Source organism: Exophiala aquamarina, assembly GCF_000709125.1.
Source record: "Exophiala aquamarina CBS 119918 chromosome Unknown aczIA-supercont1.3, whole genome shotgun sequence".
Classification (NCBI taxonomy): Eukaryota; Fungi; Ascomycota; class Eurotiomycetes; order Chaetothyriales; family Herpotrichiellaceae; genus Exophiala; species Exophiala aquamarina.
In genome coordinates this window covers 2685305-2699195 of record NW_013550585.1, presented here as the reverse complement: position 1 = coordinate 2699195, position 13891 = coordinate 2685305, and the positions used below count along the sequence as shown (strand labels likewise).

The following is a 13891-nucleotide window of genomic DNA, read 5'->3' as shown; positions in this document are numbered from 1 at the left end:
AAGGCTGCGCTTGTCACGTGACGTAGCCTTGTGTCAATTTCCACTTCAAGCAGTCGCCGCGATCGGTTTTTTGGCCCTTTCTTCTCATTGGACTCAGGAAGTTGCTTTTGGTGCATAGGGTAGCAGTATTATCTGCAAATCCTCCAATGGCATGGGCAGCGGCTAGCATGCTTAGCAGGCTGCACCTGTCAATGACCCTGGTACCTCCCCATAAGGAGCATTCGCTTGCATCCTGTCGCAGGGGAGCCTCTTCGGGGAAACAAAGATAAGGTCACCAATATCTAGCTTTTACTTCGTCTAGAGTGAGTGGAGTTCCTCTCACTCTTTTCTTAAGCCCATCATTGGACCAGCCATTCAAGGATTCCGGGTAGACAGGTACTATGCCATCGATCTGTGCGTCATGTGCAAGGGCAACGAACACAGACACATTAGAGTGTAACAGCTCTAACTTCCTGATCGATTCTTTCGCCCTTTTTGGGTCCTTGTGGAAACCAGGCTGACCGTTTGGCCCCACATCTATGCTAATATCGCGACGAGGGTTATCAAGTAAATCTCGATGGTGGCAGCAGTCTCCTCCCATTGATACCCACTCATCTTGACCAGTCCTTGCCAGCGCCATCTGATGCCCTGTCATATGTCCTGGCGCGTCCAGAATCCAGAAAGACCCGTCACCGAACAGGTTAATTCCCTCTTCAAAGGGAAATTCTGTTGGCACAGTTCCCGCGTCGACAATTTGATATTGCGATTTCTTCAATTCCGTGAGACCTGCGTGTTTGAGGACGGTTCCGTCGAATGGCGAAGCCTCATCTATAGGATATCCGGGACTTATGCAATTGATTGATCCAGGCCCAACGAGAATTTGTGCCCGGGGGAACTCGGCAACATCTCCAGAATGGTCGAAATGCAGATGACTAAGTACCACGATATCGATGTCATTTGCTTTTATAGGTCCTTCCTCAAGAAGGTCAAATGCACTCTTGGGTACATAGGGGTCGATAGCGGCATAGTCCGCGCGTATGACTGCTGGATTCTTGTCTAGATCCTGGTTTCAAAGTCAATCTCTTATTAAGCCGTGTAAATTGTCGAGGACTAACCTTGCGCATGCCCAAATCGAAAACAACATTGATGCCCGAAGGGTGACGAATGAGAAAGCTGTAATCTGGAGATAAGTGGTGTACTGATGGATCTCCATCTGCGAATATCCATCGGTCTGGCAGCCAAAGATAGCCAGTAGGTAAAACCGAAACCTCAACAGTTTTGACAGCCACCATTTTTACTAGCTGTAGTGCTCCTTAGTCACCCACAGTATCGGATCAGCAGGATCATTTTAAGATTAAAGCCATTGACTTGACACAGGCAATGGAGATGTAGTCGAACATGTCGGGACACTATCCCGAACCTCCCCTTTCGGTGTTTGGATGCTTCACACTCTTGACGGGTTATCCGACGGCTAACGATTCGTTATCTCCAGAAAGCAAGAGACGGTCCAAGAAGATCCCAATTGGCTAACATTAACTAGTGGTGGCCAGAGAAACACCTTTATGAGGTAAAAGACCTTTGGACCCTGGCTGAGACCCGAAGTGTATTTGTGAAATTGTGACTACAGTTCGCCTGGTCTAAAATGTCTAGAATTGATACCCATACACACGTTGTTCCTAAGGCCTGGCGCCGACACTGTTGCGAACACGGTTTCAAAAACCCGGACGGCATGCCGGCTATTCCAGTACGTTGAGTACAAGACATTGTTTCCACAGCTGACTGTTCGTAGGAATGGACTCCCGAAGCACACATTGACTTAATGAATCAACTGAACATCTCAAAGTCTATCTTGAGCATCACATCTCCGGGAACCCACCTAAAGCCTGGCGATGACGAGCTAGCTTGTCGGGTCACACGTGAAACGAATGAGGAGATCGCTGCTATCTGTCGACAGCATCCTGATAGATTTGGGTTCTTTGCATCTTTGCCACTGCCTGATGCCGAAGGGTCCCTCGCCGAGATCGATTATGCTCTGGACTCTCTAGGCGCTTACGGGTTCGCCCTCATGACTAATGCTCACGGCTATTATCTCGGTGACCAGAAGCTCGATAAAGTCTTTGCAAGACTTAATGAAAAGAATGCGATTGTTTTCATGCACCCGACTTCATGCCATGCTCATAGTATGCCAGATGCCGACAGGCCTCTGTCACAATATCCTGCCCCGGTCCTAGAATTCTTCTTCGACAGCACAAGGGCGGTTGTCAATCTTATACTATCAGGCACTGTCGAGCGATATCCCAACATCACGTACCTTGTGTCACACTGTGGTGGAGCTTTGCCACCTTTGATTGAGCGATTCTCCTCATTCTCATCTGTCATTTTGAACGGACAGAAGGGTGTGAATTCACAAGATGTGAAAAGGCTGTTCAAGTCGAGATTCTACTTTGATCTGGCAGGATTTCCATTCCCTGACCAGATTCATGGTTTGATCAGGACCACGGACTCTTCCCGGCTGTTGTACGGGAGCGACTTCCCGTATACCCCTGCTTCTGCACTTCCCGCAATGGCAGTACGCATGGACCATGGTTTGGCAGATTTGTTTGATGAATATGCTGTCAGCAATATCTATTCGGGAAATGCAAAACGACTGCTCAATCTGTGAAGGGGGTTGGACAGAAACATCAATCACCCCCAGGGTTAGATGAATAAATTAATAACCCTAAGATTTCCCGTCTAGATTGTAATTGATGTGATGTCGCCGTTGAAGCATCCTTGATTAGTTGTAAGAGATTCTGGCTAAGTTCTAAGTCTTCAGCTTTCTTACCCGACCATCCCTGGTTCAAATTGTCTTTGGCTCGGATATCCCCCGAAGGCTTTAGGCAAGACCGTCTCTTTCTGGTGATGCCCCAGTAATTTAGCGGGAGTATGGCGGGATTTCCCCGATATACGAACCGATGGCTATTCTAGTTTCTTTGGAAGGTTCCACTCAGTGCTCTCGCCATTCCAATAACGATAGTGGCCAACGTGAATCTTCTTGGGCCGTGTTCTCAAGAACATAAAACTTGGAATCCTCCTGCATTCCCCAGACTCCGGGTTTCGCTAATCAAACAGCAACTCGTCCCCAATCTTTTTGGCTCTCACACAATGTTCTTTCTGCCTAAAATGCTCAACCCTGAGAAAGCTCCAGAAATGATTACTGAGAATGACATCGCAGAGATAGAGGACAAAGGGGATGCAGTGCAGCAAAACCACGCAACCGATCCTCATGACCCTCTTACATGGAGCCGTGGTCGAAAACTCACCATTCTATTGATCGTGGGAATTTGGATCCTGCTCGGGACCACGAATATGATCATCATTGGACCAGCACTTCAAATTGTCCCTGTCGAGTTCAATGCCTCCTTCGCATCATCAACATACCTCATCGGTGGCCCTCTTCTAGCTTACGGGATCGCCTCCTTTATCTGGGTTCCGCTTGGTAACCGCTATGGCGTCCGACTTGTATTCGTTGTCTGTGCGTTGATTGCAGGCTGCATGAACTGCTGGGCGGCAAAAGCAACGAGTTTTGGAAGTCTTGTCGCCGCGCGAACTTTAGCTTCCACATTTTATGCACCTCCAGAGACACTTGCTCCGCAAATGGTTGGAGATGTTTTTCATCTCAAGGACCGAGCCAAGGCAATGAGCTGGATAGGAATTTTGCAAGCCTCTGGGTTTGCTGGTGGTCCATTGGTCGGGTCTTTCATCATACAAAATGAGTATGCGTACCTACCCCAGACAAATGGACAGAATACTGACCTACGTCCAAGGAATCTCGGTTGGAGATGGACTGAATGGGTTCTGGCCATTCTCACCTTCGGCACGGCCATCGGCCTGGCCTTATTATTTCCTGAAACACAATACACCGGGGATCATCTCGGAATGAACCCACAGCGCACCTGGAAAGATAATTACAAGTTCTGGCCTGTAAGCGGTGGAGGGAGACCAAAAGTTCACAGGTGAGTGGAATTCTTTGGTGGTGGAAACAAAAGTTGCTAATATGATCCTCGCAGTCTGGGCTATGGGTTCCTGATGATCTTTCCCTACTTTTGCCATCCAGTCATCCTCCTCAACATGGCATTCTTTTCGCTCTGTCTGGTTGTCAATAGCTATCTTTTGGTAAGTTATTTGCGGGCCTCTGGTAGCCAACCAAATAAAGCTGAAGTCGAAAACAGACCACCCAATCCATCACCTATTTGGTTGTGTACCCTTTCTCGATCGGAGAGTCCGGTCTGACATTTATCGCACCTCTAATCGGAACATGGTTGGCCATGGTATTCTGTGGCATTTTGGCTGATCGACTTTGCATCCGATGGGTGAAGAGAAGAGGAGAAAAGCCAAGACCAGAACAGCGTTTACCACTCCTTGCCATCACTGGGTTCATTGGCATAGCTGGTCTTATATTGTTCGGTGTTTGCACTCAAGAGCAATGCCACTGGATTGGCCCATTGTTTGGCTCAGCATTCGGTAAGTCTAATACCTAGAATAGGCATGTCTAGGTTCTCTAACGTCAATATATGAACAGTCAGCTTTTGCTTCATCTGCTCTCTGAGCATATCGTTTGCATATTTGCTTGATGTCTATGAAGCTCGTATGGACACCGTTATGGTCATCTTCAATGGCATGAAAAACTGCGCGGCGTTTGGGATCAGCTATGCCATTGTTCCCTGGAACACAAGCGCCGGATATTCCGTACCTTTTGGTGGTTTGGCTGTCGTTCTATTCGTCGCGCACGTTTTGATGTTGGTCAATTATTTTAAGGGGGAGGCTCTTAGAAAGTGGGCTGCCGAACGGTTTGAGACTGCTCGAGCAACCCACCATGGTGACGCTTTTTGAAGACATGCACGACGCTATAAAAAAGTGAAATTGAAGCCGTTTTTGCGGGTGATAAGTACCATTTATTCGAGACAGGTAGAAAATTAGTACGAATCGTGTTTGTGCGGTATTGAACGTTGTTGAGTTTCACTTCCTTCGAACGGAATGCAAGCAACCTGAATCACTCAGACTCTCTCCAACCTACGGTAATCAATCACATACGAAAACAGAAGTTCTTCAGGCGACAATGAGGATCCTCGAGACAAGCAATTTTGAAAGTCTTGACGGGAACCTAGACTACCTTTTGCCTATTCTGTGGCGTTGACGGCGTTCACTAGATTACCTGCGTCCATCAACCGGAGATATGGCCGTTTGTTCTTCATGTCGGCCATGAAAGCGCAGTCTCGGTAGACTTAGGAATATTCCCGGATTTCAGTCGATGATAAGTGTAAGCAATACGGGGACGAAAACGAAAGGCGCTCAATCACTGACACCGGGGAGATGTCGGATAAGTCGGCTGACCCAACGGGCGGATGCGAGTCTTGGCAAGGCTGAGGGTGGCATAGACCCCTCAAGTACTCTTTCGTATCCGCTGTTTAAATTACTTAATCGGCCCCATAGAACTTGCACTGCGATTGTGCCATTAGGGAGTCTATGTGAGCTGCACCTAAAAGAAGCATGGCTTCGTTGGAGACAAAGACTCAAATCGCCGCCTGGCTAGAAAAGCCGGAGCATGGAGCACGGCTCAAGATCAGGAATGATATCGAAATTCCTATGCCTGGAGAGGGTGAATTCCTCGTGAAGCTAGAGTATACCGGGTTCTGCCATTCCGATGTCCACAGTATATATGGCGAAACTCCTATGGAAACAGATATTGCAGGGCATGAGGGTATTGGACAGGTCATCCAATTGGGTTCAAACGTGTCGGAAGACTGGCTCAACACACGAGTCGGGATCAAATGGCAATATAGCACTTGTGGAAATTGCGAAATATGCCAGGTAAACCCGACTGCATGTCCATACCAGCACAATTCGGGCCGGGATAGGAGGGGGACGTTTCAACAATTTATGGTTGCTCCAGCGAAAGATACTACGAAGATTCCTCATGGGCTCAAGTCGGAAGTCGCCGCACCTCTCCTTTGTGCTGGACTTACCATGTATTCCGCCGTCTTAAAGACAAGGCTGAATGCCGGGGAATGGTTGCTGCTCCCGGGAGCCGGAGGAGGACTTGGCCACCTGTCTGTCAACCCCATATTAAATATTTACAAATTTGACATACGAGGCTGATAAACACAGGGGCCTGCAAGTTGCAGCAAGACGAGGCTATAAGGTGATTGCCATTGACACGGGAGATGCGAAGCGAAAGATGTGTATGGACCTCGGAGCAACGGCTTTTCTCGATTTCAAAACCGATGATGTGAGTGACATTCGAGTTATTAGTGATTACTGCGTTTGACAGTACAATGTGGCTAATAATCGCAATAAATAAAGGTTGATGCAGAAGTCAATAAATTAACGAATGGATTCGGTGTCCATGCTTGCATTGTCTCAGCTGGCTCCGAAGCGGCATATGGTCAAGGCTTCAAACACGTTCGCAACCTAGGGACACTAGTCTGCGTTGGCATCCCAAGGCTTGACTTCAACCTCCCCATATCACCATTTATGATGATTGTCCGTGGTATGTCTCACACTTCATCTGGGGAGCTTCTCTGGAGAGCTTCGTGGGCTTGGAAAAGCTAATGGTGGATCTACAGGTCTGCATGTTGTTGGATCCTCTGTAGGCACGACTTCAGAGTTGGATGAGCTTCTTGAGATGGCGGTCAAGGGCGAGGTTGTGCCTCAGATCTCCGTCTTTGAATTTCACGAGATCAACAACATCATGGAAAGGCTGGCTAGGTTCGAAATAGGTGGACGAGTGGTTCTCAAAATCCCCCCTTGAAATACTTCCCATGTCCCGAATTATTTTATGCCATTTGCATCTCCGTATAGATCAAAATGGCAGGCTTTATCAGAGCTTCCTGCCGGATGCTGTACGAGTCTTGGTGCTAAGTCGTCACTTGCAGAAGAGGAGAGAGAATCAAGGGGCTCCGGCCAGGTACGATGTTATGAATACGCGTTGGCTGAATCACAGGCTCGTATATGTGGGTAGATCGGGTCCTTCGCACTGATACCTATCAGACAAATTTGGACTTGATGTGGTGGTTGGTACCTTAACCCTGTTCAGGCGGAGTGGGCAAGGCCGTGACGCGCGGGTGGGGCACCAATTAGTTTTAGCGCGTTGGGCCAAAGTACGCGTTCCTTCGCGTCCCACGATCTGCATTCTATTGTATGGTTGCTCTCTCTTCTTGACCTCTCTTTCCCACTACCATTCATCTTTCTGTGATAGTATCTTATATGATCCTATATTGAGGGTTCCAGGCGTCAGCATGTCGCATCGGTCTGCACTTGCTCAGCTTCGGGCACAACGTGCCTCTGGCAAAACACGTCTCGACACCTACCAAGTTGAGGACTTGGGTGCCATCTACGATGAGGTAGACGAGGACGGCTACAAAAAGGTCGTGCGAAGTCGGCTTGACAAAGATGACTTTGTTGTCGATGACAACGGAGAAGGTTACGCCGACGATGGACGCGAGGAGTGGCAAAACGAACGAGTCTCCTACAGTAGTGATGAAGGCGAAGAGCTTAAGCCTCGATCAAAAGCTGCTAAACGAAAACGAGAGGAAGATCGTGAGAAGGAAGACAAATCCAACAACAAGATTTTGAATTATTTCAACAACGGCCCTGTGGTTGCACCGAAACCTAAGGTGTGTTTGCACTACTTCCACGAACCATCCAACTCTAACTATTTTAGATACAAACCACCGCTGAAGATGAAGCCTTCATGGCCAATTTGCTCGGCGAGGTCGACGCCAACATCGTTCCGGCGCGCAGTTTTACCAAAAAAACCATCAAATCAGAATCTCGTCGCAAAGTCAGAATTCTCTCTCCTCCTCCCACCCGAGATCAACCTCGACAGAAATACCAGGTGAACTTGGCCGATCCACCTCTACCTCAAGCAATGGTGGAAGAAGACGATAATCTGCCTATCATGGGGGATGATGACGCCATCATGAGTGATCCTCTTCCCTCGTCGCCTGTTGTGAAAGCTGTTGAGCGGAGAGCCAAGATTCTGATCAAAGAGGAGGATGAGGATGGAGATATGATGGCTGTCGCGCAGGCTGTCGCGCACGAGGGCTCGACAACCACCAGTGTCAACATGACAGGTAGTAAACCGCCGCCCAAGATCAAACCGGCCCTGTTACCAACACCTGTAAATTCTTCTCCTCCATTGCCAGCCGTTTCTGAAGTCGATGCTACGGCGTGGAACAACATTACCAACAGACTCAGCGTCCAGAGTAGCCCTGCATCCGAGACTCACGTCTTCGGCAAGATGAAACCGCAAGATGCTGTGGAAGAGGATGGCAGCTTGCGAATGTTCTGGCTTGACTACACCGAAGTAAATGGCAGTCTTTGCCTGTTTGGAAAAGTCAAGCATAAGTCGACAGGACAGTATCTCAGTGCTTTTGTGAAGGTCGACAATATTCTTCGAAAACTATTCTTCCTTCCAAGGAAGTGCAAATACTCCAACGGGCGACAGACTACCGAGGAAGTTGAGATGGAAAACGTTTTCGAAGAAGTAGATGCACTCATGTCAAAGATGAAAATCAATACAAGGAAGGTAAAGCCTTGCAACAGAAAGTACGCCTTTGAGCTTCCAGATGTTCCGAAAGAGTCCGAATACTTGAAACTCTTATACCCCTATGATAAGCCGACTTTACCGATGGATCTTCAAGGAGACACCTTTTCTAAAGTGTTCGGCACAAACACAGCCTTGTTCGAACAATTTGTGCTATGGAAGAACATCATGGGTCCCTGTTGGTTGAACATCGAGGGTGCTGACTTTACTGCTGTGAACAATGCCTCTTGGTGCAAACTTGAGTGCGCTGTTACAAAGCCTGCCAACATCACAGTACTCAGCAATACTGACACATTAGAGACTCCCCGACTCACCCTAATGTCTCTGTCATTCCGCACGCAGCTCAACGTGAAGGAAAATAAGCAGGAAATTATGATTGCCTCTGCTCGAGTTTACGAAAACGTATCCCTGACAGATACTACTCAGCCAGAAAAGATGCCGTCGAGGACATTCACTGTGATGCGACCATCGGGATCTTCTTACCCACTAGGCTTTGAGACTGAGACCAAGAAGCAGAAGGGAACCTTCTTTCTCGAAAAGAGTGAACAATTCCTTCTGAGTAAATTTCTCGCACTATTTGAGAAGGTCGATCCAGATTGTCTCATGGGCCACCAACTCCAAGAAGTCGATTATAGCATTCTTCTCAGTCGTCTAAAGGAAAAGAAAACGCCTGGCTGGCACCGAATCGGAAGGATGAAGCGTGGCGAGTGGCCGAAGACGTTTGGAAAAGGTGGATCATCGTTCTTCGCTGAACGTCAACTGTTGGCTGGACGCTTGATGTGTGATCTTGCCAACGACATGGGCAAGTCCCTCATGATGAAATGCCAGCAATGGAGTTTGACAGAGATGTGCGAACTCTACCTCGGGCCTGACAATCCTCGGCGGGAGCTTGATAATGAGGCTGCACTGAAGACATGGGCTACGACACGTGATGGGTTGATGAATTACGTTAATCACTGCCTGGCTGACACCTTCTTTATTGCTGCTCTCGCCATAAAACTACAGCTTTTACCACTCACGAAAGTCCTCACTGAACTCGCAGGTAATTCATGGGCACGAACTTTGAGTGGAACTCGTGCGGAACGCAACGAATATATCTTGCTACACGAGTTCCATCGTAACAAGTATATCTGCCCAGACAAGGAGTATGGTAAAGGACGAGCGAAAGCCATAGAGGAACATCAGGAAGGGGAAGATGGTGCTGATACTAAGAAAAAAGACAAGTACAAGGGAGGACTGGTCTTCGAGCCTGAGAAGGGGCTTTATGACAAGTTCATTCTCGTGATGGACTTCAACAGCTTGTATCCCAGCATCATTCAGGAGTACAACATCTGCTTCACCACTGTGGACCGTTCGGCTACATCTGAGAACGAGAATGAAGAGAAGGTCCCGGAAGTGCCAGTGGATCAGGCACAAGGCATTCTTCCCAAACTTATTTCAACGCTTGTTATGCGTCGTCGAGAGGTGAAGAAGCTGATGAGAGATAAGCGCGCCACAGCAGAGCAAATGGCACTGTGGGATACCAAGCAGATGGCCTTGAAGCTCACAGCCAACTCGATGTATGGCTGTCTGGGTTATACTCAGTCTCGATTCTACGCACGTCCACTTGCGATGCTCACTACCTTCAAAGGAAGAGAGATTCTAAGGAGTACCAAAGAGCTTGCGGAGAGCAATCAACTACAGGTCATATACGGGGACACAGACTCGGTCATGATCAACACCAATGCAGACACGATTGCCCAAGCTCTAGCTGTTGGCAAAGAGTTCAAGAACTCAGTCAACGAACGATACAAGCTTTTGGAGATAGATATTGACAATGTCTTCCGACGATTGCTGCTTCATGCTAAGAAGAAGTACGCAGCCATCAACATGGCTGAAATCGACGGCAAGTACGTTGAGAAACTTGAAGTCAAGGGCCTCGACATGAAGCGCAGAGAATACTGTGCTCTTTCCAAGGAGGCCTCTCAAAAGCTGTTAAACGAAATCTTATCTGGCGAAGATTCGGAAGTTGTCTTGGAGAAGATCCATGAATATCTCCGAGAATTGGCAACCAAAATGAGAGAAAATAGTATTCCGGTTCAGAAATATGTGATATACACCGTGAGTACAACCACATGCACAACGTTGATCCTGGACTGACCAACTCAGAAATTGGGTAAAAATCCCACAGACTACCCCAACAAAGACTCCATGCCACAAGTGCAAGTAGCGCTTCGTGAGATATCTCGTGGCAAAAATGTTCGAGTCAACGATGTCATGTCGTATATTGTTACCATGGGAGATGATGAAACGAAGAGCTTACCGGCACCGAAACGATCGTACACACCTCAAGATGTCTTGAAAGCGGACTCCAATCTGGTTCCCGATTTTGAATACTACTTGTACAAGCAGATTTTCCCTCCAATTGAACGACTATGTGCCCCAATTCCCGGCACTGACTCTGTTCGACTCGCGGAGTGCCTGGGTCTTGATGTACGCAAATATCAGATTAGCACCAATACTGGAAACGAACGACAGAATTCGGAAATCTTTCCTCTCGAGTCCCAGATTCCTGACAGTGTTCGATTCCAAGATGCTGCTCGCTTGAGCCTTCGTTGTGGGCATTGCAAGGACATCTCATTATTTGAAGGACTCTGTGAATCCACAGCAATCGCCACGCCAGATGGAATTGTGTGCAGCAATAGTGAATGCCAAAAGTCATTCACAAATATGTCCGTCATCATGCAGCTTGATGCACAAATTCGAGCCCAAACTTGCGCATACTACGAAGGCTGGCTGGTTTGTGACGATTCATCGTGTGGGAACCGCACTCGCCAGATGTCAGTGTATGGTCACAGATGCCTGGGACCAAATGGAAGAGCAGAGGGGTGCCTAGGGCGAATGTCTTTCGAATACTCCGAGAAGAAGCTGTACAACCAGCTCTTGTACTTTGCCACAATTTTTGACGTGGAGAAGGCGAAGAGCAAGGCGAGATCGGACAAGGAGTACACGAATTCGAAGGACCGGATCGTCGTCCTTGCAGAGGCGAACAAGGAGAGATTTGAGAATGTCAAGGCTTTAGTTGACGCATACTTGAAGAAGTGCGGTCGCCAATGGGTAGAGATGGATACCTTGTTCGGATTCGCATTGAAGTAGTCGAGTTGATATGAATCTCCAGTTAGCTGGCGACTGGTTGGGAATAACCCATGTACTCGGTCATGAGGAGTGCCTTTACCGCCTCTAACATCACTACAGTCGTGCCTCTTTCACTAATGACACGAAACAACTTCCAAATTTTAACATCCGTGGAAAATTTGATTAGAGCTCTTGGGTGGCATCTGATTGGCTAGGATCTGAATCCATCTCCAGCCATGCAGCACAAGACCTTGATGGTGCTGCTATCTTTCTCATCATGGCGGCAGCAGAGTTCCGTGATACCGCTCCTTTCTTATCTGCCTTCAGCCGACTGTTAAGATGAAAGTTCCTCGAGTCCTCGTCATCGCTGGCTCTGACAGCTCTGGCGGAGCGTAAGTTCTTCCCCACCTCCCCTTCCCAACAACTACTGCGATCGCTCAAATGCTGAATCCTCACGGTTGGCCATAGTGGGCTTGAGGCAGATCAAAAGGTTCTTGCAGCTCATGGGTGCTATGGCATGATTGCCACGACTGCTTTGACCGCCCAAAACACCTTGGGTGTTGAAGATGTCCATATCACCCCACCGGCATTTGTCGGCAAGCAAATCGATGCTTGTCTCACGGATATTGGGTGTGATGTTGTGAAAACCGGTAAGTGTCGGACGACATCGCTTTCCCAACTTTGAATGATGCAAACTGATATGAAAAGGAATGCTCGCCTCCGCTGAGACGATCCGACTCGTCGCAGACGCTCTACAGCGGCACAGCGCCTCGACCATCATCGTTGATCCCGTAGGTGAACCCTGCAGTGTGCCTCACCTGCGGGATTATTTTGTTACATACCTCAATTAATACGGCCTAGGTTATGGTAGCGACCAGCGGCGCCCAGCTGTTGCCCGGAGATGCTGTGCGCAATTTGCGTGACCTTTTGCTACCGATGACTAGCTTACTAACGCCAAACATACCGGAAGCAACCCTTCTCCTCCGGGATGTAGATATCCAGTACAAGTCCCCGTCAGGACTCGAGGATCTGAAAATGCTAGCGAAGTTGGTCCACGACCTTGGTCCAAAAGCTATTCTCCTCAAGGGAGGCCACATGCCGTTAACCAAGGACTATGTTAAGAGCAACTTTGACGAAGAAAAGTCCATCACTGTTGATATCCTCTATGACGGCAATGATTACACCATCATCGAGTCTCAATATCTGACGTCCAAAAATACCCACGGGACTGGTTGCTCCCTAGCCAGCGCAATCGCCTCTAACCTCGCGCTCCAGAAATCCAAGTCCCAACCTTTAGACCTAGCTACTGCTGTTCGGCTCGCTGTCCGATATGTGTCCGCGGGCATATTGACTGCTCCCACGTCCTTAGGCAAAGGATCCGGCCCAATCAACCATTTCCACAGCATGCAGATTCTGCCCTTCTCCGCAGGCCACTTCATCGAATTCCTCCTCTCCTATCCTGCAGTTGCTCCCGTCTGGCAGCAATACACCCACCACGACTTCGCCACACAGATGGCACGCGGCACGCTGTCGGAAGATCTCTTCAAGAACTATCTCATCCAGGACTACTTGTACCTCACGCACTTTGCGCGTACACACGCCCTAGCCGCGTACAAATCCAAGACCATGGACGCCATCACCGCCTCCGCAAGAATCATTCTACATATCGAGCGTGAGATGGAGCTGCACCTCAGCTACTGCCGAGAATTCGGCATCTCGAAAGCCGACATTGAGTTCCCCTCGCGTAGGGAGTCTCTCGCGTGTATCGCATACTCGCGCTACGTCCTCGACGTCGGCCAGTCCGAAGACTGGCTTGCCCTGCAAATGGCCTTGGCACCGTGTCTGCTCGGCTACGGCGAGACGGCACAACGGCTGTACCGCGAAAAGGAAAGTGTCACCAGCCAGCAGGGGAATCGCTACTGGCGCTGGGTCGAGAACTACGTCGCAGACGATTACCAGGAGGCCGTGCGAGTCGGCAGCATGTTGATCGAGAAGAATATTCTCAAGCAGAGCCCCTCCCGCATTGAGGAGTTGATCCGGATCTTCGTCAGGGCCACCGAGATGGAGGTCCGCTTCTGGGATTTTGATGCTCATCTAGAGCTGTGATGAGCGGGGATGGTGCTCTCTTTGTCAGAGTGGCTGGGGGGGATATAGATTCAGTGCTCGACAGAGGCGGACCGGCAGAACGGACGACCCCTCTCTTATCCCTGT

General features: G+C 48.8%; 6 protein-coding genes across 6 annotated transcripts; 5 read left to right on the top strand and 1 right to left on the bottom strand.

Annotated features, from left to right (window-relative positions):
* Positions 1-271: 271 nt before the first annotated feature.
* On the bottom strand, positions 272-1271 carry A1O9_04559 (uncharacterized protein; the record flags this gene model as incomplete). The annotated part of the gene is made up of 2 exons (XM_013406849.1): positions 272-1042; positions 1095-1271. The coding sequence occupies 2 exons, from the start codon at positions 1269-1271 to the stop codon at positions 272-274; spliced, it is 948 nt and encodes a 315-aa protein (XP_013262303.1).
* A 350-nt stretch (positions 1272-1621) lies between these two features.
* A1O9_04558 (uncharacterized protein) lies at positions 1622-2641 on the top strand (the record flags this gene model as incomplete). Its single annotated transcript, XM_013406848.1, has 2 exons — positions 1622-1723; positions 1769-2641. The coding sequence occupies 2 exons, from the start codon at positions 1622-1624 to the stop codon at positions 2639-2641; spliced, it is 975 nt and encodes a 324-aa protein (XP_013262302.1).
* Positions 2642-3123: 482 nt separating this feature from the next.
* Positions 3124-4851, top strand: A1O9_04557 (uncharacterized protein; the record flags this gene model as incomplete). The annotated part of the gene is made up of 5 exons (XM_013406847.1): positions 3124-3734; positions 3786-3932; positions 4029-4134; positions 4191-4482; positions 4541-4851. 5 exons carry the CDS (start codon positions 3124-3126, stop codon positions 4849-4851), a joined length of 1467 nt encoding a protein of 488 aa, XP_013262301.1.
* Positions 4852-5508: 657 nt separating this feature from the next.
* Positions 5509-6769, top strand: A1O9_04556 (alcohol dehydrogenase; the record flags this gene model as incomplete). The annotated part of the gene is made up of 4 exons (XM_013406846.1): positions 5509-6068; positions 6127-6247; positions 6322-6508; positions 6585-6769. The coding sequence occupies 4 exons, from the start codon at positions 5509-5511 to the stop codon at positions 6767-6769; spliced, it is 1053 nt and encodes a 350-aa protein (XP_013262300.1).
* A 487-nt stretch (positions 6770-7256) lies between these two features.
* A1O9_04555 (DNA polymerase alpha subunit A) lies at positions 7257-11701 on the top strand (the record flags this gene model as incomplete). The annotated part of the gene is made up of 3 exons (XM_013406845.1): positions 7257-7634; positions 7682-10666; positions 10715-11701. 3 exons carry the CDS (start codon positions 7257-7259, stop codon positions 11699-11701), a joined length of 4350 nt encoding a protein of 1449 aa, XP_013262299.1.
* Positions 11702-12019: 318 nt separating this feature from the next.
* Positions 12020-13786, top strand: A1O9_04554 (uncharacterized protein; the record flags this gene model as incomplete). The annotated part of the gene is made up of 4 exons (XM_013406844.1): positions 12020-12072; positions 12149-12330; positions 12389-12471; positions 12542-13786. 4 exons carry the CDS (start codon positions 12020-12022, stop codon positions 13784-13786), a joined length of 1563 nt encoding a protein of 520 aa, XP_013262298.1.
* Between the last annotated feature and the right edge of the window lie 105 nt (positions 13787-13891).